We start from the raw sequence: 25,963 nt of genomic DNA, 5'->3' as shown, positions 1-25,963 counted from the left end.
CCCTTATCTACCTGAGACAATACAAAGTTGTGCTGTTAGGCCCTTCGATTTTATGTGCCTTTGCAAAATCTAAAGGCAGTTGCTTTTAGCAAGAATATTGTCATGGCTTTAGTCCAAGAACTTGCAAAGAAATTTATGGGGGGAACTATCCTTAGAGATGTTAAGTCATTCCAATTGATTTCATTGAGATTACTCATGTTCATAAAAGACAGTGCCAGATCAAAAGGCTTGCCTTAGAGTTCGTGCCTGTGACTCTGAAAGAGATTTTCAGTATTTCTTGACTGTTGTTTGGTGATAGTAATGTTTCTGTTTCTGTACGTTTTTTTTTTAAAATTATAATATTTCAATATATATTTTATTCACTGTACATTCTTCAATATGATCTTCATTTCCAGCATGCTTATGTCATCAAGAGTGCTACAAACTTTCTAGAAGATAAATTAGAAGAAGGCATTTCAGATAATTACACCTTGGCACTTGTGACATATGCATTGTCCTGGGCAAAAAGTGCAAAAGCAAAGGAAGCACTGAATATACTGAACCAGAGAGCAGAACACCAAGGTATTGCACAACTTTCTTATACATTTGTATAGATGGATTTTTGTCAAACCATTTAAAAATACCTATCATGTATCTACAGCTGCATATAGAATGAGAGATGAAGAGAATCCTTCTTCTGAATTCAAATCTGTTTTGAGGGTGATATAGAGAATAAGCTAAGAACTTCCAAGACAGCCTTAATGAAAAGTGTCCATAAATGAATGACAATTCACAACAAAGCTAGGCCTCTCAGTCTCAATTACTGTGTTCCATGATGCTGTTGAAGAACGTTACTTGTCAGTTTTCCCATGTTACTGTGTGCACTTATAGGATCAGCCTGGTTAAAGAGATGGATGAGGTTAGCTATTCCAAACTGGTTTGGATAGATCAGGAGGGTGGTGGGGGGCAGTTAGTTAAAATCACTATCGGAATGAAGAGTTGAAGGATTGGACTTTCTGTAAGACAATACAGAGTTGCATTTTCTGTAGGGACCCATCATCTCATTATGTTTAGCCTCTTCTGAGTTCAGCAAGACTGAATTTTGTTCCCTGTTTTGGGGGAAGAACAGACCATACGGAGTATAAGAAATGGAAGGGTTTGGCTCAAAATAGTAACTGCCCCCTGAAAAATCCAAAGGAATTAATGTTGTAGCCTGGAAATGGAGCCTCTTGGGTGTCCCTCTGTGTTCACTGAGTTAGGTCTTTCAGACAGTCACTTTTGGGAAGGGAAGAAGTCACTTTTTTGGAAGGCTTCACTCAAGGATGAGCCTAGTGAGCAGCCATGCTGCCTGAGGTGCCTTCTCTAGTCCTGAAGAGAAAGGAGCACCCAGCAACAAGGTGGCCTTTTGACAAGGGCTCCCTTATGTGAGCACTTTGGGCTGACAACAAAAGGATCGACTTAAAGTTCACTGAAATCAATGGGAGTCACAACTTGGATTCCAGCTTTTTTTGTATCTAGATTCAGCCACTGCTGAGGAAGTGCTTAAGTCAGTCCTTTATGGGACATGTGCCTAAACTTTAACACAATTTTCCAGAACCTTGCTAGATCCCATATGTAAACATTAATTAAGAGATTTCCCTTAAGTCTTTCCCAGAAGTCCAAAGACTTCAGTCTGTGGTTCTGAGGTTACTATTGGTTCCTTTTGCAGGAGATTTTCGTTTCTGGGTAACACCTGCTTCTGAAATTTCTGATTCATGGCAGCCACGGTCCATCGATATTGAACTTGCAGCATACGCTCTGCTCTCGCACTTTCATCAAGACAGATTAGTAGAGGGAATCCCTATTATGAAATGGTTAAGTCAGCAAAGAAATCACCTTGGGGGATTTTCATCTACTCAGGTAATACCTTGTCTCAAGGGGCTTTGTTATACTTTCTAAATGAGCACTGTATATCTAAAAAAAAAAGGGACCATTTGTTTTTTTACATAATAATTACTGAATTTTGTTTTGCTGTAACAGCCTTGGTTACATGCAAGCTTGCATTCTTTGCGATATTGGCATCTTAAATGTGGACTACCAGTTTTAGTATTTTGGCAAGTATAATAAAAAAAAGAATTAGAGGGTCACCTTGATTATATAAAATATTAATAACAAAAGATCTTAAATTAAGAAGCAGAAGTGATGCCCATGTGAAAATAATTAATCATATTTTCCAAGCAAGTATGATAAATATCTGTGCTTACTTTCTTTCCAAGGAGAGAAACCTCTTCCTATTCTTTCCATGTGTGGGTCCTCAAACTCCTGAAAGGCTAGTAACTGAGACAAAAAAGGGGAGTAGGTTTTAGAGAAACAGCCTAACCTAGTGCCTCTGCTGGCAGTTGGTCTTAACTCAATAATGTACTTTTTCCTCATTATTGTGTAGATTTTTGATGGGCCATGAAATTTGGAAGATCTTCATTATCTCCAGGAGGTTTCCATGTTATTGAAACCACATCTTGTAAGCTGTGATGGCATCCAGAAAATTTATATAGTACTTTGGATTGCATTAGTTGAAACTAGCCTTTAAATTAACTACAAATGCTGGTCACAGTAAAATGTCACATTTCATCATACTGCTTGGTACCAAGCTGTACAGGCTATCCTTCATTATTTTCAAATGTTTGTTGGTATTAATCTGGGATATATTAGTTCTACTAAATAAAATGCAATTTAAGAACCCGCCTGGTTCCCCTGAGGTTCTAGTATTCTCCTAATGTGTTAATTCTTGCTTATTATTTGAAGAGGCTGATTGAAGCACTGAGTTGAACAAGCTTTTCTCTATTTTCCAGAAACCATTTTTACTTGAAAGTTTGCAAATCCAGCAGTGTACCATTTACCCCTGAGGATAAAGTTAAGAAATGAATTTAATCCTTTTGTTCTTCCATAGTCTAAACTATTTTGATTTCAAAATTGCTCCAATATCTCTCTAGATGCCTTTGTTAATTTGTGGAAATGACCCCATACTTTTTGTTTACTTCTAAGATTGCTTTAAAAAATTTTTTTGGAGTGTTTCCTTCCATGAGTTTATTACATTAGAAACTTAATATATTGTTACACAATAAGGAGGAAAGTAATCAGTTGCACGTGTGATGTTTTGTAAGTTAGGCTATGATAACTCACTGCAATTTATATACGTGGTATAGTTTGCTATGAATTTGCAGACAGTATATTTTGCTTTATAATGCTTTTAATGTTTGGGCATAAAATGTACACATTTCATATATACAGGAATACAATTCATACAAAAAATAGCATATATATGAATGTAGATTTAGATGGTGGGGAAGAGTAGCAAATTCTGCAAAGCCTGTGTTGCTGGGCAAGAGCAGCCTGTAAGTCTGGCTTGAGACCATATTCCCTAACTTTTCAGGTTGTGTATTGGACGCAGCATTGCCCTACCGAGCCGTGCAGCTTGTGCTTCAGCTGTGAATGTTTCCTAGTGAAAAGCCTTGGGTATGCCTTCTGCTGTAGAGCATGCCAAGGGGAACGTTTATCTTCTCTGTAGGTGGTTCTTTGCCCTCTTGTTTTTCACCTGTGTTTCTGAGAGTCGCTTGAGCCTAGGATGTGGAAGAGCTCTGAAGTCACCTGCAGCAATGGCAGATAGCTTTTCTAGACATCTTGAACTCTCTCTGAATTTAGAGTGAGCAATGTAAATGTGAGAAATGTAGTTGTGAGGACTTGGAAAAGGTGCTTCAAGGTATTCCTTGGTTTCCCCAACTTAGGTAAGGGCAGGCATATTTCTGCTTTCAAATGATTAAAATCTGATTCTCTAACAAGACCTTATAGCTCCTTAGGTCTATAAGATAGATCAGATATACAGATGTGATAGGTCACTGTAGTTTCATTCACTTCAGTGTGAAAGAAGTTGTGTAAGTTTGGGCTTCCAAGCTGTAGATCTTCATCAGAAACTGCCATACACTGGAGGTTTTCAAGATGCAATTGGACAGGGTGTTAAATAATCTCAGCTAGGGTCCCTTCCCCACGAAAGGTTGGACCAGATGATCTTTCGAGGTCCCTTCCAACCTGGGCTGTTCTATGATTCTATATGAGTAGTCTGAATAAGGGCAGAGTCATTCAGATGCTTTGTCACTGTCTTCTGCAAGGGAGTAATTGAAGACATTCTTTCAGGGTAAATATCAGCCTCCTACTGAAAAAGTCTGCCACTTAACTCCAGACTATTAAATCTTCCTGTAGCCCATTAGTTGCATCTATTCTGTCACACCACATTAAGCACTGGAGTTGGGATCCCAGCCGTAGCGGTTCACTGTACCAGCAACTTTGGCACTGTTGCTAATCAGCTGATCTTCCTGGATTTTAAATAATCAGTGAAGCAGGTCATCTCACACAAGGATGTGGCACGGGAAGGAGAGTGTTTTCAAATAATTTAGAGTGAATAGGCAGCATGTGCTGGTACCTTAAAGTATGGCACAGTCACCATGTCGTAGTTAATGAGCTTCTGTTACGTTAGAATTTTGTTACTAGAAGTGACCTGAGAATGAATAAAACACTTCTCTATGTCGACCCTGCAAGGCCAATTCCTTCACTCTCTGGTTAAAAATAGGTGCAAAATGAACTACACGAACAGCAAAAATCCCTGAGAAGCATTAGAGACATATAATTGATTACTGTATATTTTTCCAGAAAATAGTGGATGTTAAAATCCTCATTCACTAAACTGTGCTGGACCAAATGTTCAAAAACTGTCTCTGTGTGCAAAACCTGGAGAGCTAAGCCTGCAATCATACACAAAGATAAACAAAAGAGATTTTTTTATATATATATATATATATACACATATATATATATATGATAATGTGTTTATAAGCATATTCTGCAGTGGTTAAACAATTGCACAAAACCTTTTGGTCAAGTACAGAGTATAAAAATTGTGCTGAACCCCTTCAAAATTATTGCCAGGGGTCTGATAAAAACTCATTTCAGGCTTTTTTTAAATAAATGTTAGTAGTTTTTCAGACCTATAACTTCTGCTTCGGTGATCAAGGTACCCTGAATAACTCCTGTGCAGTACTGGATATTTAATGCATAGTCACTAAATAAATCTAGAAAGTAGCAGTATCATTACTTTCCTCATCGGCTCTCTCTTCACCATCCGTGTGATGTGTGATTCTGACTGTTGTGTCTACCGGCGTGTCAGGTCTTCCACATACCTTGCACAAGAGCAAAACTTCCTTAGCTGGCTCCCACCTCATTCTCCATTGCATGTCACAGTAGCTAACTTCTTGTCCTCTGTTGCTGTCCCTCTTCTGTGCTGGGATCCTTCATGCCAGTGCAATCCCAACGGAGGTGTGGAGGTGGCTGCGTGAAGATTCCAGCATAACCAACAAATGAGACAATGCAGAGACCGTGAGCTCCCCAAGGCATGGCTTATACACAGGTAGTTCACTGTGCAGGCTTTAATACAGAAGGATTTGTTTCTCTCAACAGGACACGGTGGTGGCTCTGCAAGCCTTGAGTCTATTCGCAACTCTCACTACTGCAAGCAAAACAGAAATGGATGTAACAGTGACAGCACCTTCTTTGAAAATGCCAGAAACATTTTCAATTGATACTCAAAACCGCTTTCTGCTGCAGACCAAGGAGGTACTGTAAAAACCGAGGAATACTTTCGTAAAGTCTGCTGACTGAAAGTACTTTGAAAATACTGTTTTACTCATCTTTCTTTCAGATTGCCCCTGCACAACCAATGACAATTACAGTGGCAGCAGAGGGAACAGGATTTGCTGTCTTTCAGGTATGCTATGCAGTTATTCTTGCTAAAGATATGCTCTCTATAAGGAAGGTATATTTTGGAAGATTTATAAAGCATGTTAACAAGAACAACCTTCTGAAATGTCAAAGCACTTTACTAACTGAAGAATGCTGTGAACCAAATATTGTGTGAATGGACGTATTCATGTGATTGTTTATGTCCGATGGCCTGGCCTTTTAAGTACTGCTGGATGATTGACAGTTTTGGGGCACTTCCATAGGCCAGAGCCATATCAAAGCAGCCCTGTCCTCCTGCAGAAATGCAGTGTCCGTTTGCAAGACAAAGGACTGCCCTGGTACATTGGCAGGCACAAAGGTCGGAGTAAAAAAGGCATGTGGACCAGGCAGAAATGCCTCATTGGGAACCTGTGGTAAACCATGGTGAGGCACAGATCAATTCAGAACAAGATGACACTGCTAGTTATTAGTTATTTTCCTTTTATTGAAGTAGAATACAACAATAGTACAAAAGCTAAAACTAAAAGAGTATTACGGCCAGGTTCTCCAGCAATTTTTACACTGTTCTGAAATAGCATGAAAGACAGAGTCAAAGGATCCTGCAAACTGCTGACAGTAAGAGATGCTTAGCATCAGCCAAAAGTGGGGGCATGGCAAAGAGTGGAAGGATGTACAGTGATCTTCTCTCTGCCTGTCCTGTGGAAGACTGTGTTTCAGTGGTATAAATTCAAACATCTTTACTTATATTTAAACAAATTAAGCTGGGATCAGTGCATACTGTATTTAGAACTAGCAAACCATAAATAGCCTTTTCAGCTGCTTGCTATTCCGCCATAACAGAGATTATGTTCTGAAGAAATTCTGCCTCCCAAGATTTTCCCTAACCCTATGAGAAATATCATATGAGAAGAAGACAGTATTGGATCTGATTTGATATGTCCACTAATGGGTCTCTCTTCCCTGCTGACCTGTCCATGATAGTAGCTTAGAACCACACAGGTGAAAGAGAAGACCTTTGAAAAGCTACGGATAAAATAGAAATACTAGTCTCTGAGCGTGAGAGACTCATTTTACTGGAAGTATATAAATAAACTCATAATTGCTGAGTGTATTGCAAAACCAGACAAAGTTCCTACTAGACTCCTTCTAGTCGTACTTGGGAAAACTGAACTTAGGCTGCTTTTAATCGTCTTGAAGTTTTATGCCAGGTCAGATTCCATCACAAGCTCCTTCCAACCTGACCTTCACTTCAGTGTTCTTATGCATCTGGGAAACAAAAAAGCATGGTGATGGTTGGTAAATATGCTTTTTGATAAAAGACCTTCACAGAAACCTTCACAGCAGCCTATCAGCAGTGAACAGCAGCTAGAGATACACCTCATTCATTTAGCACCAGTCTGCAAAACCCACAGTGCCATAAATTATGACCCGTGTTTATTAATTCCCAGAAGTGCAAATGAAGTTTACAGCAAAGTTCAAAAGTTTCAGAGGATAATTTAGACTCAGACCTGCAGGCCAAGATAGGAATGAACATCTCGGCAGATCTGCATTCACACATCTGTGGTTTCAGTGTGAGTGTGTATGTGGAATGTAACAAAGCGGGCCTCCAGAACAGTTAAGGCTACTTAACCTTAATCGTTGTTGAGAAATACTCCCTGATATTAAGTCAACTAATTTGTCAGGCAAGCCGATCAAAAACTTTTCAGCAAATTGTTTCTTGCTGGAAGACGCTGATTTGTTGAAATGAATGCTTTTTGTGGAAGCACATTGGTTCCAATTACATTTTTGCCAGCAGGAAAATTTCACATCCAAACCAGCATGTCTGGTGAAGACTGAGCAGAAGTCTTCCACCCAGAATAGCCAGTAGTTGACTCCATGATTAGAGGGCTCCTTGGAGGTGTATTAACACCATGGTTTAAGTTCCCAGTTTGTTGTATGAACATGCAAATGCGCTCCCAAATAACTGGTGTTCAGGAACCAACGCCAGATTACCTTCTTCATTTAGGTCACTGTGCTGTTGCCTTTTTTCCTGCAGCTTTGAGTCAGAGATGCTGTGACTTGATTCAAAATATTGTACTTAACACACTGGAGTAGCTTCTCCAAAACCTTTTCTTTGCTGGGATCAATTCTTTCCTTCTGCTTCCTTTGGCAGGTCTGGTATTGTAAAAGAAAAAGCACTGATGCCATTTGAATGAGATTTCTCTTTTTCCCAGACACAAACTAGATCTGGGTCACATTTAATAAATCAGATGGCATATGACATTGCGATCACATTTCTTCAGCTGGGTTTCATTGTCTTAGGCCTGCCAAAGTACAGTGGTGAGATTCACTGTTCGGGGATTTGACTTTCTGGCCAAATGTAGCATGTCAAAACAGTAATTCATTTAAATATCACAAAACACAAGATTCGGTCCATTAATGGAAAAGGCTGCTTTTCCAACAGAATGGATTCTTAGAAAAAAAAAACATTATTTTTTTGTGAAATCTCACTGTCTGTGTGTGCAAGTTGGCAGTGCATTCACTCTTGACCCTGCAGGATCTCATAAAATGTATTTATTTTGGTTAGTAGAATTGCAAAAGCAGACATTTACTTGTAGCTTTGTGGTCCTGCTGTCAACAAAGTCTCCTAGCTCATCCCTTCATTATGTGGGCACATACTATGGCACTGAGAAATGGGCTTGGCAAATGCCTCACAAATTTGGTGTGGCCCGTGCCTTCTGGAAGGAAGGAGAGTGCCACTGATACTCACGACTAGCAAAGAGGGGAGGGTGGGCAGGCTCAAGGAGGATGGGTATGGGCAAAGTGGATAGGTGAACAAGATCTCCTGGTCATGTATAGAAAGGGAGTGAGAAAAAACTGAGAATCACTTGTTACTCATTATTGAAAAGCACTGACTGTTTTTTCCACTTGGTGTATTTTCACTAGATTTAGGCAAGGGACTGAACGTTATTCAGTGTGGTGGTACTGAAAAATGTACACTGTGAAATGCACTCATATTTCTCCATTACAGTTTGAGTGGATATTAAGTAGTCAGAAAGGGACAGAGAAATATTGGAGATGATTTCATTGAATTCATGCCCTCAGTCAAGCACATTTATGCTGCTAATTAAAGAACAAAAAGGATGGGGAAAGAGACATTGATTAGGGCATTATAAATGAGTCATGTTTTTTGAAAGGTAGTGCAGTTGATTGGGCCAGATACTGTTACAAGCATCTCTCATGCAGAAGATTAGGTTTTAGTTTTCTGTTCTTGGGCCTCTCACCAGAACTGGTTGCAGTATGACAAGACTGGAGCAGTTCTGCCTTTAGCTTTGGCAGCTGCTTCTTTAAAAGGGTTAAGAAGAAATGCAGTTATGCAGTTGCTCGTTTTGTTGATTTAATGCTGGTTTCTGTATAATAGCCTTCTGTCCCCAAAGTAAAAGTGTATAAAGAAGGAGGCTTTAATTAAACTCTGTGTTGTGAAAAAGATTTTTCCTTCATTGTCATGAGAAATCAGGAAAGGAAAGTCAGACCGTAACAGCAATAACTAATTCCATGAAAATACTAGTTGATTGACCTGTTCAGTATGTGGTTTCAGACATCCTGCATTGGCAGTAAGTTCCCATTCATTAGCTTTTTCTGGCAAAAGTTGAAACAGCTTTGTTTCTGTGATGACAGATCGTTGAGGCACCGCCAGCTTGTCTTTACCAAACTTTCTGCATGCCTTTAACTGGCAGGCTTTCTAGATTGGCTCCATCCTTGGTACTGCCTTCTCCTGTGGAGCAGTTGTACAAGATAAATCTTCACTGTTGCACCATGGTTGTCCTGAGCGCCTGTACAGAATTGGCTCTGTACTCGCACAGCGTGCTAAATTCAGCAATGCGGGGCAGGGCAACGGGAATCGTGTGTGTGGATTGAAAGAAAGAGCATAGCTTTCATATCAAGGAGTGAGAGACGTAGCAGCAAAAGCAAAAATCAGAAATTAAAGACTCCTCTGTTTGCACAGACTTGCTAGCCCATAACTGACTTGCTAACCGATAACTTGGACAACCCCCTGTCATAGCTTTAAATTTGGACTGACAGTTTTCCCTTTGCTGCCAGAAACTGTTGTAAAGGGACTATGATTTTCCAGAAGCACTCTTCATTCCCTTTTCCTTAGCCAAGCAAAATGCATGTTGGGGTCTTGCAAGGGGAGTTATTTGAGCCACTTTCTGATTATTTTTCTACCAAAATCAAAGAATCTGATCCCCTCCCTGCCCTGCCGTGGGTTTTATCTTGATGACTAAGGGAACAGATAATGATTATTAGTTTGTATGTGAAAACTGTATGTAAACTTACTGTTCTGGTTTTGGTGAAAATCACTATTTTGGCAAATAATGTCAACTATTCTTTGATAGTAAATATTGCCTTAGTTTCTTATATTGGATTTTGTCATTCTAGGGTTTTGAAAGTTGAGCTTTCTAATTCATCACACTGAGCAATCCATTCTCTTGTACTCTGTCAGAGGTGGTGTCCCATTTGTGCCACAGCAAAGGGATGCTGCAGTTACCTTCAACATTGCATCGGGTGTTAATCAGTCTGAAGCACCTTAGAATGTTTTCTCAAAGTTAAATTTCATTTTTGCTGTCTTTTATTGGGTATAAGTACACGAGTATGCTAGAGCAGATGTGCTGGGACAGCTGATAAAGTTCATTATCCTGTATCCCATAGTGGCCAGTAGAGAGAGGATGACCAATGAAGGCTACTAGAACAGGACAAGCATGAAGTGATATCTGACTGGTATAGCCTCTTGCCCTTCATGAATTTGCAACACAGGGCCTACCCAATCCACAGGTCATCTCTGTGTGCTCTCTCTGGCTTGGTGGATATTTGCTTGATAGATTTTTTTTTTCTTCCATAAATATGTAACTTTTTAAATATGTCTAAACTTCTAGCAACCACAGCTTCTTGCAGCAAGTAGTTCTGCAGCTAATGGTGTATTGCATGAAGAAGCACTACCTCTTTCTCCTCTTGAATCTGCTCCCCTAGTTCTTATATTTGGAGAGAAGGCATAAGAGGGACTGTGCTGGGTCAGAGCAAAGCTCAGTCTAGCCTGGTGTTCTGTTTTCCACAACAGCCAGAGGTGGATGCTCAGGAGAGAGTATAAGGAGATAAATACACGTAATATATTACCTGACTGTCTTCCACCTCTTACCATGTATTATTCGAGACCTTCAGCTGGAGATAGTTTCTGTGGGCTTAGAAAATTTTGGTTCCATGACGTTGTCTATTTTGCCCTTGAATGCTTGTACAGTTTAGTATCTGCAGCATCTTGTGGGAAGGAATTCCACAATTTAATCTTGCATTGCATGAAAAGCTGTTTCCTATTCATCTTTCCTATGCAAGTCATTCTTCTGCAGACCTTTACTGTGTCCTTCTTCCAACTTACCTGTTTATGGCTGAATTTTCATCTATTTTACCATTTCTTAAATGGTAAACAGATCTGGTAGTAATCAGTTCAAACCCCATTATTGTGTACCTAATAATTTTTTCATTCTGCAACTCTTTGCAGTAATCCTAGTCTTTGCTACCTCAAATAAATTAGTATAATCAGCAAACTTAGTCGCATCAGGATTCACCCTGTTTTCTACATCATGTATGGACATGTTTAATGGTGGTCACCCAGCACAGATTCCTTTAGGACTCCACTCCTTTCATGTATGAACGTTCATTCCCACCCTCTATTTGTGTCTTTTAACAGCCCTTTATCCCGTGGCAGCTTCTTTTGTTCTGGTACCTTTCGCTAGTAATCTTCCTAACCACCTACATACTAATGTAACACCCAGGTAGTTTACACTAGACAGTTCTGTTGTCCGTGTTTTTTTCATTTGATTCAGGTAGCTGGTGGGTTTATAGCAACAGCCTGTTCTCCAACATGTCATATTTACTCATTTGTCCACTAATTTGACTCTTTATTATAGTTTTGACTGTGTTTTCTGGTACAGATAAGTTACAGATACCAAATTTACTTGATATCCACAGTTTTCTAGACCCTCAGTACTCTTAAAAATTGCTGTCACATTTGTCATCCTCCAGTCTGGTACTAAGGCAGTCCTTACCTCATCAAGTTCAATTCTGTAGGCAGTACAGCCTGGTTTTCAACTGCGTGATTTTCTGTCATGGCTGATAACGTGAGAGTACTCATTGGTTGCTCAATTCCAGCTCCAGCATTTCTGCTTTGGCTGTTGGCATTGATAATTTTATAGGATATTGAGATAATCACGCTATCTCCAAATTATTCAGACCTCTTTTAAGGGCTTCTGGTTTTATCACTCTTCTACCACTGTTTCAAGCATCTGATACCTGTCTACACTAGAAGAATTGGAAACTCTTCAAACTGTGCCTAACAGATGAGCTTATTTTATATTAATGTTACTGTCCTGCACTGGACATCCTGTCATACTTTCTTACTTGGCTCGCTTAGCAGAGCTAAGAGCAGAAAGGGTGAGAGCTCTGTCCTTGAGGCAGACTGAAGACTGTATCTTTGTCTTTGCACAGATGAACCAGATGATGAAACTACTTAACTGTAAGAAAATGGTGTTGTTCCGAGCTTGGAGTAACATGCTGTTCCTCATCTGTTTTGAGTGTATGAATGCTGTGACATGAAGACTGAAGACAAATTCTGTACATACGCTATGTATTTGCTCTTGCTCTGCTTTCATATACAGCCTGTCTCTTTTAACCCAGTCGGTGTAGGTCTCTGAAGTTTGCCTTTATTCGTCCCATTTCACGCTGTCAGGAAGTAGCTGCACACATTATAAACCAGCAGACAACAACTAGGGAGAAAATTGCTGGTTGTCCTAGAGCTCCCTTGCGTTTGCCTCAGTTGTGTCCTGCTAATTGCTTTGGTTCTGCTGCATTACAGAGTGTTCAGAAAGGATATTTCTTTCAGAGAATTCCTATGAATCTCATGTGTGCAACTGTCAGATACAAGGCAATGTATCCTGTCTTGTGAGCACTCTGACGTTATACTGTTAGAAACTTAGTGTTTTAACCACAAAGATTTGCTTTACATGTCATCTAATGTCTCTATTTGCAATCCACAGCTCAATGTTATTTACAACACAAAACACACTGATCAGAGGCTCCGATCTGTCCAAAACCAAGAAGCCTTTGACTTGAATGTTGATGTAAAGGATGACAAAGATGATAAAAACCATTTGACCTTGAATGTGTGCACGAGGTAGGTAATTCAATTGGAGCATCTCATACACCTCTTTGTCTATACAGCTTTCAAATTATTTCAAATGAGCTAAATTGTCCATTTGTATGGATTTACTAATGTATGGGATATAAACATATAACTAAAGAGAATAAAAGAATTACTTTGTAAAAATGGCAGTAGTTAAGCTAAGATGCAATTCATAAGTCAATAAAGAGAGTGATAGATCTTTTGTGCCAAATTATTGTGGGCCAGGTGATATTTTTTTACTGGTATGCATAAAGATGGTGGTACCCTAAATGTTAGAGGTATATTATATGGAAGAGTTTGTGTGAAATACAAGAAGAGACTCAAAAGTTTCTTTGGTGCAAATGCTTCTTAGCTATATGGAGAACTGTGGACAGACTTGAAAATTGAACCAGTGTCTTCCACATTCTAATTTCTAGTAGCAGACTGTGACAAACTGCCCATTACTCTTACCTTTCATGAACAGAATGCTTTGCTTTTGATCTAGAAATAGATACTTCTCTTTTTGTAAAGAGAGAAGGAAGTTCTGAAGTGCTGAAAACACCATGAAATAGAAGCAATCGTTCTTTGGTCATCTCTATAAATAAACTTTGCTCAGAACAATTTTGGCAGGAGTCAAAATCCATGTTTACATAATGATAAATTCAGCTGGGGTTTTGTCTTGTTGTGCAAGTATCTTTGTGGTCTTTCATTTACCAATATGTCTTATAGTTATGAATTTGGTAACATAATATAATGTAATCATCATTCTAGAGTTGAAAGAGACAATGGGTTTTCCAGCCAGGCTAATTCTATTCTTTCTGCTGAATAAGGGAGGAGGGATTGCATCTGGGATGGTGTTTCTTGTTCAGTAAACACCTACTAAGAACTGAGCTGACACTGCTCAGTATCATCTCAGAGACCACAGAACAGCCACCAGATGTTACCTGGGTAGAATTTGGATCAGATGAGAACAGGTGACATCATTGAACAGTCATATTGCATATTCCTAGGTCAGCCAGTCATTAAACCAAGTTGTTTCTTTGACTGCTTTGCTGCCTCTTTTTCACTTGCTGTGGAAATGTTTATACATGTATTTAAAAGAAATATATGAAGATATTTGTTCTGTAGCAGTTTCTTCAGTATGTACTTCTTACTGTAGTTAAAGAGCACTCCATATTTCACAGAAAACCCTATAGGACATTGTATGTCTTTATATCTATTTATGTTTTTTATCTTCTATTATCTACAAGGATGTTGAGATGACTACATTCTTTGTATTTTAGGATTTCATCTGTTTGTGAATGCTTCCTCTAGAAACACTGTTTTCTTCTTGTGACATTATAATGGGTTCCTTGTAAATGCAAGATTTGCAAAGTACCACCTGATGCACCGTGATTACTCTTGCATTCCTTTCCTCCACATCCTCTTTTTTTGTTATTTATTTAAACTTTAAACACTGTATGCCTAGAACTATTTTTATGCTCTGCCTACCACAAGGGAGCTGTGACTGGAGATAGAGCCTCTAGGTGACACCGTCATACAAATAATCAGCTATAGTGAATATGATTTCAGTACAGAGAGGATTGATTTAATTTGGGAAATAGCCAGCAGGCAGGAAGCCAGAGCCCTGTTTTCATGTGTTTCTGGTAACCAATTCAGTGATACAGATGGTGGGCAGGGACACTAGAATGCATGAGAGCTCTTGAAATAGAATGGGATTGTTCTCTTTTAAAGTTTTCTATGAAGTGTCAACAGCTTTCTAAAGTCTAGCACAAACTCCTGACATGTAAAGGGCTTACATGATGGGTCTGGGATAAGTCTTGGCTGAGCATTCTGATTTTCTAGCTAAGACCTTTGGCTCAGGAATACAGACAGGAAGGGCTCCATCTCTCTGGGAAGGCTCTGGGGTGAGGATGTTTTAATTGCAAAGTGTTCCAAGGATAGGGGAAAATCTAGTGGCATTATAAAACTGCCCCAGGAGAATATTTGGAACATTAAGATCCATCAACTCTTATCATGGAAAGTGGACTGGTATAAGTTCTAGTAAGTCTGTGTTTCTATTCTTTAGGCAGAGACTTTGTCTCTGGTTGCTTGGCTTGATGCTAGTCATCCTCTTCTTTTTTTTTTTTTTCCCCTATATATTGCATATAATATATGCATTATCTATATTAAATTGCTGAATTAGTTTAAAGTTGGTCTACTTATAATCTTTACAACATGATGTGCTTTCTGGTAGAGAAACCAAAGCAGGCAAATAAAGACTGCTGAAATCTCAACCAGTTACGTAGGTGTGGGTATGCATAGTCAGGTAATGGAGGCTGCAGCTTTGCAAGTTTTTTCTTTCTCTAATCTGCAGAATATGCCACCTTCTTTCAACCAGCTTGATAGTGATTGGCCACGGTCATCTCAACTAGGTATCATTTATGACACTGGAGCAGATGATGTCTCATTCAAATTGAACTGATTCTTGATTAGAGGAGCTAACTCCCTGTCTGGGAGGCAAACACCCAGGGCTGCCAGTTTCTTCTCTGGTCAGTCTTGTTGCCTGCAAACCATTTCCAGGCATGGGAAACTGATTGCTGATGGTTCTACTCACTCTTTTGTTTGTGCTTTCTGCCTACACTAGCTTGGTGTTGTTTTCTCCTCTTTGCATCATCTCTGAGAGGGTCTAACACAGATCTTATATTGCTGAAGAGCTGAACCATAAAATTCAACTCAAAACATTCTCAGTTCTCTTCAAGTACAAGTTTCAAGTCTTCTTTCTTTCTCTTACTGGTCATTCTTCTTGCATGGTGATTTTTTTTCTTTTTTAAGAGACCATGGAGTTGAGGAGACGATACCAGGAGCCATCCCCAAGGCTGTCTCTCTTTGTTATGAGACCCAGATCCTCGTAACTTCTAGAGATATATCTTACTCACTTCTTGACAACATCAAGGTGGTTTGGTTACCTGTTGGTATTTTGGTAGCACCCCAGGCTGGCTAGACAGCTTGGGTATTTTCCTCTCCTCTTATTGGTAATTATGCAGAAATAATTACATCCAGTTCCAATTCAGTTAATTCATTTTCAATAGCAGCTACTTTGGCACAGCACATCATCCAACAGATGTTTTCATTTGATTCCAATCTCATGAGCCAACTGAAGTCAGCAGTTGTGCTGTATTTCTTTCAAAGTCATATCTGCATTCAATCAGCCATGCTGCCAGGCTTAACAGCATGCTTTGAAAGCAAGTCTTCCCTTTTTTTAAACCATCCAGCTCTACAAAGAAATAGTTTTATTCAATTACTTTCAACTACTGTCAGGCCTTCAAAATGAGGTTTGGAGACACTTCTATTCTAGTATAACAAAGATCACTTACCCTCCATGCCAAGGGGAGGGGGGGAAACTCTTCTGCCACCTGCTTTATTTAAAGCAATACAATCTTTTGCAGGTCATTTAGGTATCACTTGTAGCACAGAACACCATAAATATGTTTTGATAGTTCTGTTGTGCATAGTAGGTAAGGCTTGCTCAACAGAGCAAAGCTTTTTAGTCCAGCATCTGATTCTCACATTGGAAGAAGATGTAATAATAAGTGTTATTTAGGAAAAAAGAAGGAACTCAACTTACTAAATCTTCTTTTTCCAAAACTGGATGAATAACATGGCTATGCCTTTTAAAACTGGAACTTTGAGAAATAATCTGATGATGACTTTGTTAATGGAACCATCAATCTCTATGAAAGAAATATAAAAAGGTTTGGGAGACTTTTGTGGTGTACACCCTTATCTCACCCTCCAAAAATGAATAAAAGCAAAACAATGCATCCATAAGAGGAAATATGTGTATTTCAGTTCAAGAGTTCCTACAGCCATTGCTGAATTACTTCTTTTGAAACGTGTTTAACTGCAATATTTCCTGCATATTTATGATGTAAACCTGCACTTACAGATGCCAATGGAAAGCTCCTAGTGGTGCCAGTGTAGTCTCTCATATGATTTTAGTACTGTAGTTTTCTCAGTGCTAAACCTGCTTTTGCATACGTGGTTGAATTTATCAGGCAGAATAATAGAGAAATCAATTATTATCTCTTTATTGTTAGAGATTTTCTTGTTGACATTTTGTTCCATTTGTTTCTTAAGTATTCTTCAGGATTATTGCTTCCATAGTTGGGATTTAATGATCAAACAGTTTCTTTGAAGATTGGGCTACTGTGTTTCTACTAAAAGTTTCTTTGTCTCCGTGTTTTGATAAGGTACTTGGGTTCTGGCACAGCTCCCAATAGTGGTATGGTCCTCATGGAGGTTGGCTTACTCAGTGGTTTCTCTGTGTCGCCAGATTTCATTCCATTAGACAATACAGTTAAGAAGATGGAAAAGGACAATGGGAAAGTCAACCTATACTTAGACTCTGTAAGTTGAAAATAACAAAGAAATGTGTTTGTAGTGGTGTTAATCTTAACTCTGCCATTGTTTGGTTTAAATTTGGAAAGACATTATGATTCTCTTCTTTGGGGAAATCAACATCTGCTCTTCATGTTGAATTAATAGTTCCACTGTTATTTATTGAGACTGTTTGGATAGGTACAATTCAGTTATATTTGTAAGGAGTTTCTAGATTAGGCCTTTTAAAAATCATACATAAGAAGGCAGACATTTGAAGAAGTCTGTAATGTGGCCAAAATGACTACAAATGAGTTAAGCATCTTTATATACATCCTGACTCCAAGTCTGTAGAAATGGACTACTGCTAAGCTAGAAGTCCTTACGTCTAACATGAAACCACCATCACCAGGGTTCTCAGGATGTTTCTCTTCTGTTTTTCCAGCTAAATGAAACACAGGTTTGTGTGGATATTCCGGCTGTGAGAGACTTCAAAGTGGCAAATATCCAAGATGCTTCAGTGACTGTAGTGGATTACTATGAACCTAGTAAGTGTCAGTCATTCCAAATGGATCTTAGTGATTCAGAGGTTTAAAAGAAATTTCTTTTTGTGGAAGTAGGACAATTTGTAGTGAAGAGAAAACCACATCAATCTGAAATTTACTTTTCTAATTGAACTGCAGCCTTTTTGGACATTGACATGCCAAATTTCCTAACAAATAGTAGTGTTTTCCCATATATACATTTACTGTCCTAATGGGTTGGTTCCTCAGCTGGTGTGAATTGTCATAACTTAATTGTCAGCTGGTATAAATTGGCTTCAATCTGGCCCAATGCGTTCCCAAAGCTACCAAAATGAAGCAGGAACTTCACTGTGGTTCACTTACCAAGTTAATGATTATCTTTCAAGTAGCTTTTCCATCTGTTTCTTGTTTAAGCTAAGAGTCCTTCACTGGAGAAAATGCCAGGGTCTTGATTTCTATAGTTTTGTAAAAAAGATGTACATGGGAAAAACAGTTTCAAAGTTGTTTGGGTTGGGTTGGTTGTTTGGTTTGGGGTTTTTTTTTTTTGTGTGTGTGGAGTGTGTTTTAGAGAAAGGCAGCAATGTACAAAGCTCTTGGGCAAAACGAAAAGCAAAGAAAGATTACGAGCTGCTGGAGGAGATATTAGAGAGGTTTTCATCACACCAGCCAGCTGAAACATTATTAACGATTTGGGCTTGGTTTGAGATAAAGGCATAAAAAAATTGTATAGGCAACTTTCTTCATGTTGGTTTGTTTTAGCACAAGACAAAAGACAACCAAATATGCTCTGATGTGTACTGCTGCAGCTAGATGAGGAGCATGTTTATTCTATGTAGGCTGAAATGTTTGTTTAATCACAGAATTTTAAACTAAAATAGGAAATTAGCAGATGTAACTACACTGGCCATTAACCTAGAGCATGTTTTAAGGCCTAGTGGCTTAACAAATTAGAGCAATTTTTATTTGAGACAAACACATAACACTTAGAATCTATGGCCAAAACCAACTTCCATATGCTTCAATTCTTAGGAGAAGAGCTCAGACATATTCTTCTATAAGAATGCTATTAGATAGGCTAATGAATATGTGTATTAAAAAGTCACATATAAATGCACGTCAACATTTTTATTCTATTTAAATACATTTAGTATCCATCAATATTCAATCAATATTGATTTAAAGATATGAATTAATATCCTTAACGACTAAAATTTGTATGACATAGTGCTGCAATAGAAAGCTTTAACTTTAAGAAAAAGATTGCTTCAAATATTAATTTACAGGACACCCTTCCTATTACTATGTAGCATAGACATATGATTGGCCAACATATATACATATGCCATGATTCTGAGTTCTCCTGAGAGAACTCCTTCCTACCTGATAAAGGAACATGCTTTTATTTTAATCTCTTATTTTCCATCACTCTCATAGTTGGTGACCCAAGCTGCCGATGTATATTTTATGTGATGGTGACAGTCAGGTTCATGTAATATTCAGAGCTGGGAGATGTCTAAGGAGTCCTCATGCTCTGGCATTTATCAAAAAAGTTACGTCTATGTGGCAGATACTACAAGTGGTGTAGGTATAAGAACTGGCTTGGATGCCAATACAGCAGTGCCAGCAAGGAGATCTGCCAGGGTTAATATACACAACTACTCAGCACAAATGACTGCAGCTTCTCTTACCTGACTTTGTTCAGAGCTAGTTGGGTGTCACTGTTGGGTAAACATTTTGGCCCGTAGAGGTACATCTTTTATTTTACTTTTTTTTAATATCTTGAGGCTTGAAAGGAAACTGAATATCATTTCACTTAAAAAATACTAATGATAAAAAAAGAAATTGCAGTGTCCCTAGTTGGAATGAAAACCTTCAAACCAAAAAACCCACTTATGGGTATGAAACTTTGTAAAAGCTTGTTCTGTGATCAATTACCATGCATTGATGTTTTTGAAATGAATATGATTTCCCAGGCTTTCTAGTCTGTTTGGCTCTGTAGCAACCCTTCAGGTTGAAGGACTCTTAGCTTAGACAAGGAATGGGGGAGCAAAATACAGGAGCAGGGGCTAGGTGTGGTGGGCAGTCCCAGATTCAGGAAGCTGAAGCTCCCAAACATAATAGTGAGAGAGAAAGAGTCAGTTATGAGAGACCTAGCTCTTAAATGTCATAGCCAGTAACCTGCCAGGTAAAGCACCCGAATTCCTTTGTCGTGGGGGTTGCTGTGTAGGTAGGGGCAAAATTCCTTTTAAAATGTTTGACCAAGGTTTGTGAATAGATTGGGTCTAACAGTTGAGATTGAGTCTATGAGAGTGTACCTGTCACCAAGCATTTGCCTGAATATATTGAGAAGATTTTGATGTTTTGGGAGAAGAAAAAAGATTAATGCCTAGGCTTAAACACCCACTCTGGGAAGCATTTTGCAGTGTATGACAAGGTCTGCATCAGAGTTTAGTGCATCCTTTAAAAAATGCTTTCTTTGTGAAGCTAATTTGTTGGTCAGCTCTCAGAAGTTCATTAACTAATGTTAACTAACCTTTCTGAACAGGGAGAAGAGCGGTGAGAAGCTACAATTCAGAAGTAATGCAAAGTATAACCCCTTGTGACTTCTGTGAAAGTGATTGCAGTCTTTGCCACCGAGATGGTTCTCCAGCCTTGCTTCAGCGCTCTTCGTTGGCCTCCTTGTTCTGTGTGCTGTTTGTCCTTCATGTAAACTTGCTGTGCAGTTGGGTGCTGTAAAAGGAAACAGATTATGTTTCATATCTAAGGTTTCCATAAATTATCCAAAGAAAATTTTATGTTCAGATACCAGCCCGTCTTTAGCGATTACAGTGACCAAACTCCTGCTGCGTTCAGGGAGAGCTGGGCTGGCCCATATGGTAAATTTCTGGCTGTGCCAGAAAACTTCTTTAAGTGTCTGCTGGAAAAACTTTCCAAGAGTTAGTTTCATACTGAAGTTATTTTCTGAAGAAGCACAGAGTTACCGAAAAAGCAGTCTGAGAAAATACAAACCTAGCTCCATGTTTCCGCTCCCTTTTTACCCCAGCTTTCAATTGTGCTTGTTTTTTAGGGATGTATGTTAGTTTACTGAGCTTTTCTGAAACGCTATCTGCTTCTATGTTGGGGTGTTGGTAAGCAGAGCACTAGGACCTTGGTATCAGAGCTCGCTTTCTTCTGTTCTGCAGACATGACACTTAACATTAATACTGAATTTCTCCGTATGCTCTCATGGGGAATAATATGAAAAATAAAAGGAGCTGGCTTCAGAGCAGATCCAAGAGCCAAAAAGTGCTGCATTCACAAACTGCTGAACGCTCCAGAAAATTGTCAGTCTTTTTTTATCATTACAGAGAAGCTAGGTGGATTTTTTGCCAATTCATAAGCTAATCATGTTTGAAAATAAGGCCTCAGGATGTTCTCAAGCATTTTACTCTGAAAGGCTTTTACTGTAAATGCATCAAAGATGGAGTCTATGTCTGAGACTTTATTTTTCCAGGGTTATTCAGAAAGAAAACTAATTCTCATTCCATGTGAGAATGCTGGTGTCCACCGGCGTATTTATGGCCAGCAGGATGAAGGTTGCTTTGATTCTTTTCTGGTTTTTGGAAGTCTTCTAGAAATGTCACTCTGGGGCATCATTTATGTCTTGTGTTTGCAGTGTCATCTTTTCAACGATTTAAGTGGCATAACCCTAAACGGCTGTTTGCTGCTCTCTGTGCCATGTCAGCTGGCTGGCCCTGGATGCCGTCTGTGCATGCAACTCCTGCGGTGGGTTGGCGGGAGAGGCTTTTCGGAGGTGTGGGCTGCACATGCATTCAGTCCAGCAAAACAGTTGATGTGCTTGCTTAACTTTAAGCACATCCTTGTATGCTTAAGTGCTTTGCTGAAGTGGGGTGGAGGAGAGGGACGCTGAAGAGCAACAGGCACTTTTACACCCAAACCTGCTCTTTGCACATGGGGAGAATTACAGGTCTCTATGAATGCAGAAACGCGTGAGCTTGGGAGCTCTTTGCTCCTGAGTGAGCGTATGAACGTCTTCTCTGTCTGGCAGCCGGTTTATCCTTCTTGAACACTGCCTGTGATATCTAATGCTTACTTCTTTTTGATCAGGAAGCCAAGCTGATAACATTCCTAGTTACTAAAATGAAGTTAATAGCTGTCATGCTGACTAGTGGAGGTAGAAATTTTAAGGCTATTGATTCCCTTTCTTTCATACCTTTTTGAGACGGAGTGTGTACGTATGCACATGTAATAATATGGCAGTCACTTTACTTGAGCAATTTCTAATTGTTATGCAAATTTTGCTACTGCTTAAAATGTATATTTTTTTATTTTATGCTCATTTATACTTTTGTTCACAAAGGAAATTAGTGGATGGTAGCATGGGAAGAGGCCTGAACTTCCCGAACTGGCTGCCTTCTAATACTGAGGTATAGGTTTTTAACTGCAAAGCTAGTTTAGGTGGGGTTATTTGTTTTACTTTAGCTGTATTTAGAATTTACAATGTTTTTCACAAACTTGGGGTTCTGTTCTGTCTCTCTGGCAGAGCTTAGGCCTGGTTCTTTGTAGTCAGTTCGTGCTTTTCACTTGTGCTTGGTGCACTTTGGATCTGGCCCTTTGAATAGTTGATTAGTGCCTTAACGTGAGTGCCTGTGCTGCTCTGACCCACGTGAAGCAACACTGTATTTATTGAAATCCAAAGCACTGCTTAGTAGGACGCAGGATCTGACCCTCTGTAAGTCATGCCCTTGGTTACATGGGTCCAAAGCTAACAGAAACCAAGATACAAACTGAAACACATCTTTGCATCTCAAATCCTTTACCCATGTGTGGGAGGATAGCTTGAATTGTGCCAAGTGTAAGATCTGGAGAACACTCACACTCTAAACTGGGATGTGTTTTGCCGTGGGTTTGATTTCTTGGTGACCTATGAAAGCAGGTCTTTTGCCTTTGGGGACAGCAGCCTTGACATGTTGTTTGCCTCCCTTTAATGTAATTTCAAGAACCCAAAGCTCACATACTTTCAGTTTTTACTATATGAAGAGCTTCTAAGAGGGGCATTGATACCTGATTAATCTTAGGATAAAGAGGCTTATTTTCTAAACAAGATGTACTGGAGATAAACTACTCCTTTGCAGTAGATAGTAGGAATAAATTAGTTTTATTTTGCAGGCAGTCCCAGCTTCCTGAGTATCCTCCAGAAAAATGGATTTAAACTGTTCAGCCTAATTTCAGGCAGTGCAGCTTTTATTAGTATTCCCTTCCATTTGTTTTTGAGACAAACACCACATGTTTTTAAATGACTCTTGGCTGCCTTGCACACCCTACTAAGAAGCATCAGTCATAATGCACCATATCATGGAAATTGTCGGAGTCAGCGAACAAACATTCTCTTTTATTTTATTTTTTTCTATACAGCAGGTATATCATTACAGACACCCAAATCTGCCTCTGTACTAAGCTATTTTAGGAACAGCGTACATCACATGACTTTAAACAAATGTTTACACCGCGTGGCCTTTAACATTCCTACACCGATGCCTTCAGTCACTTTGCAGTTGCAGCTAAGTGCTTTGAATGAGTTGCAGAGGATAAGTTTTGTATTGTGTGTTGGCAGCGAATGGAACAGAGGAAAGGGAGTATTACATGGCATAGTGACTTTTTTTTGTTTTCCTCATCGTCATATGTAGGAACCTTTACACAAATGCTCAGCATACATATTTTTCCATTGCCCTGTAAAGTCAGGTTTTGATGTTAGAAGGGCCATGCTCCCACTGAAGGTATTAGGAACTCATTTAGCAAAAAATCTTTAGGAGCTCTTTAGGAACAAGGTCTTTGAGGAGCTTTAAGGTGTGGTGCTAAAAGCAGGCAGGAAAAGGTATTTCGTGATGGAGTCTTCACGTTTCATTGCCTAAACATTTCTGTGTGGTTGCTGTTTCTTTGAAATCCGAGTATTCTCTGGTACTTCCCGTGCCCTTTTCAGCCACATGCTGTTGATGGACATGATCTGTGCAGGGCCATTAATACGCTATTAAATCAGTAAGATATAGTCATTTATTTAGGATTGAGTTTAAAAAAAAAACCAAACCATAATGCATTTTAAAGTATCTCCCGCCCCCAAATTCTACCTTTGCTGTCATCCATGATCTTAGCTGAGGTTTTCTATACAGGTTTCCCTGTGGGTGTCATCTAGAAACGTTCTGTACCGAACGCTGTTGTACGGAGCAGGGAACGAGTGCTGCCGAAGGGGTTTACAGCACCTCGGAGTCTGCGCGCTGGGCCAGCTCGGTGCCTGGTGTGGTTCCCAGCATGGCACTGCCGTGCTCCCATTTACTTCACAAGCAGGAGCCTGTGGCTTGTAGATGTCGGTGGCACGTGATAAAAGGCGGAAGTGGCTGGACTGGTGCAGGAGAAACAGAAGAGCCAAGGTCCAACGTTAGGTGCCTCTCTTTTGCCTTGAAAGTCACTGTTGAAAATCGGACCTAAGATTCAAAAATTGTTTTTAATCAGTTTTCAAAATACTATCCTAGCAGTATTTCTCCAAATGTGTTGTTCAAGTTGGTGTGAATATTGACAAAATTTGGTTTAAGCAGATTCCGGTAGAAAGCATATATATTTACATAGCCATTCTATAGGCTCCAGTGTATGACAGCGTGCAATGTGTGTGCAATTAAAAACATAAAACATCTTCACAAAGTGCCCAAACCAGTATCACTGTGTGATGTTCTGTTTTTCAAAATACACAGTTAAGGTTTTAGGAAAGATTATATTTGGAAAGCAACTGGTACATAATGGCATAATTTTTCTATCATCTCAAACACTAAGAAAGAGTATTCAGTTTTAATTCTAATGGCCAATAATATTTCCATGGTAGCCTTTCTTCTTCTACCATAAATCTTTATGCAGTGAACCATATTTAAGTGTTTAGTCCTCTAAATACACAGAAGATTTTGAAATTAGATGTTTTCACTAGTAATTTATCCATAAAATATAACAGCAGTATGTGATCAAGTCTTTTGAGTTATTATTAGATTCTCCTTTTCCCCATGTCAAAATATTTGACTTCAGTGTTGTTTCTTATTCAGTTTATTGTATTTTTGTGTGCCACTTGGAAATATCATTGCACTAAAGCTATTCTATGCAATAAAGTCTGACAGTGTGCTGTATTAGATCAATCCAGTGATTATTTTTCCTAATGGATAGCTTGTTATTTTCAGATGTGTATGAGCATTAATTGCTTATGTGCTACATTTGAGTCACCAGAACTCCAGTGTTAAGATTTCTCTTTAATTTCAAATCATACATTGTATTTCTGTATTTCTTAGTGGTTACCAAAAAGCTTCATCAGCCTTGTTCAGATCTTATGATGTTATATTATGAATTGATTTTTCTGTGTTTTTTAGTACTGTTAGGTTGGGTGGGATACTAATATGAGGAAGAAAATACAAAAAAACGCTAGCTCAAAGGAAGTACTGTATAAGCAGGTGTAACGTACCATACATTAGCTGTCCTACTGGCTATTGCATCTCTTCTTTTTCCATATCAGGCCTTAAGCAATTTGAACTAAAATTCTTGGCTGCCTTGAGACGTAGTCAGATACCCACTTTGATCTCGTTTAGGATCATCATACGCATTTCCACTTTTGATCAAATCAGAAATGGTAGAAAAAGAATGCTTTTATGAGCTGTTTTGAGCAAACAGAGGTGAACTAACATGCCAGCTGTGCAAATTGCTTTTGTCTTTTCAAATAATAAAGCAAATGTTAAGGAACTAGACTGTTTCACAGGATTTTGCAAAATTGTCATTGATTTATTTTTCTTCAAATAAAGTTTGCAATAGCTATTTTTAAATTCCATTAAAGATGACTTTTAATAATATATGTCTAGTGTTTGCTTGTTTAACCATACAGCCGCCTGTAGTAGATCGCAGTTTCTGTACTGGGTCGACCACTGCCCGTCCTCAGCATGTCTCAGAGGCTGCCTCACCTGTGTTTTAACGCTCGTAACTTGAAGAAGTGGTGCAGTGGTGAGTTCCACGGTCAGGCTGCTAACCGCGACCTTACAGATCATTGTTTGGGACTTTTCCAGCTCGGGGGTCACCACATTTTAAAAGCGTATTATTGTAGGCAACGTGAAGTTATTAGAAGCTT

General features: G+C 39.0%; 1 protein-coding gene across 2 annotated transcripts in view; it reads left to right on the top strand.

Moving 5' to 3' along the window:
- Nucleotides 1-25,689, top strand: part of CD109 (CD109 molecule) — an 84,428-nt gene extending 58,739 nt beyond the window's left edge. For both annotated transcript variants that reach the window (XM_052781703.1, XM_052781702.1), the window contains exons 26-33: nt 396-561; nt 1,688-1,878; nt 5,464-5,619; nt 5,705-5,770; nt 12,810-12,946; nt 17,167-17,323; nt 17,739-17,841; nt 20,363-25,689. In XM_052781703.1, coding sequence (XP_052637663.1) covers nt 396-561; nt 1,688-1,878; nt 5,464-5,619; nt 5,705-5,770; nt 12,810-12,946; nt 17,167-17,323; nt 17,739-17,841; nt 20,363-20,553 — 1,167 coding nt within the window. In that variant the 3' untranslated portion in view covers nt 20,554-25,689. The remainder of the gene's footprint in view (nt 1-395; nt 562-1,687; nt 1,879-5,463; nt 5,620-5,704; nt 5,771-12,809; nt 12,947-17,166; nt 17,324-17,738; nt 17,842-20,362) is intronic.
- The last annotated feature ends 274 nt before the right edge of the window (nt 25,690-25,963 follow it).

Source organism: Harpia harpyja, chromosome 3 (genome assembly GCF_026419915.1).
Source record: "Harpia harpyja isolate bHarHar1 chromosome 3, bHarHar1 primary haplotype, whole genome shotgun sequence".
Lineage (NCBI taxonomy): Eukaryota > Metazoa > Chordata > Aves > Accipitriformes > Accipitridae > Harpia > Harpia harpyja.
The sequence above is the reverse complement of the archived record's forward strand: the minus strand, read 5'-3'. Positions and strand labels throughout refer to the sequence as shown.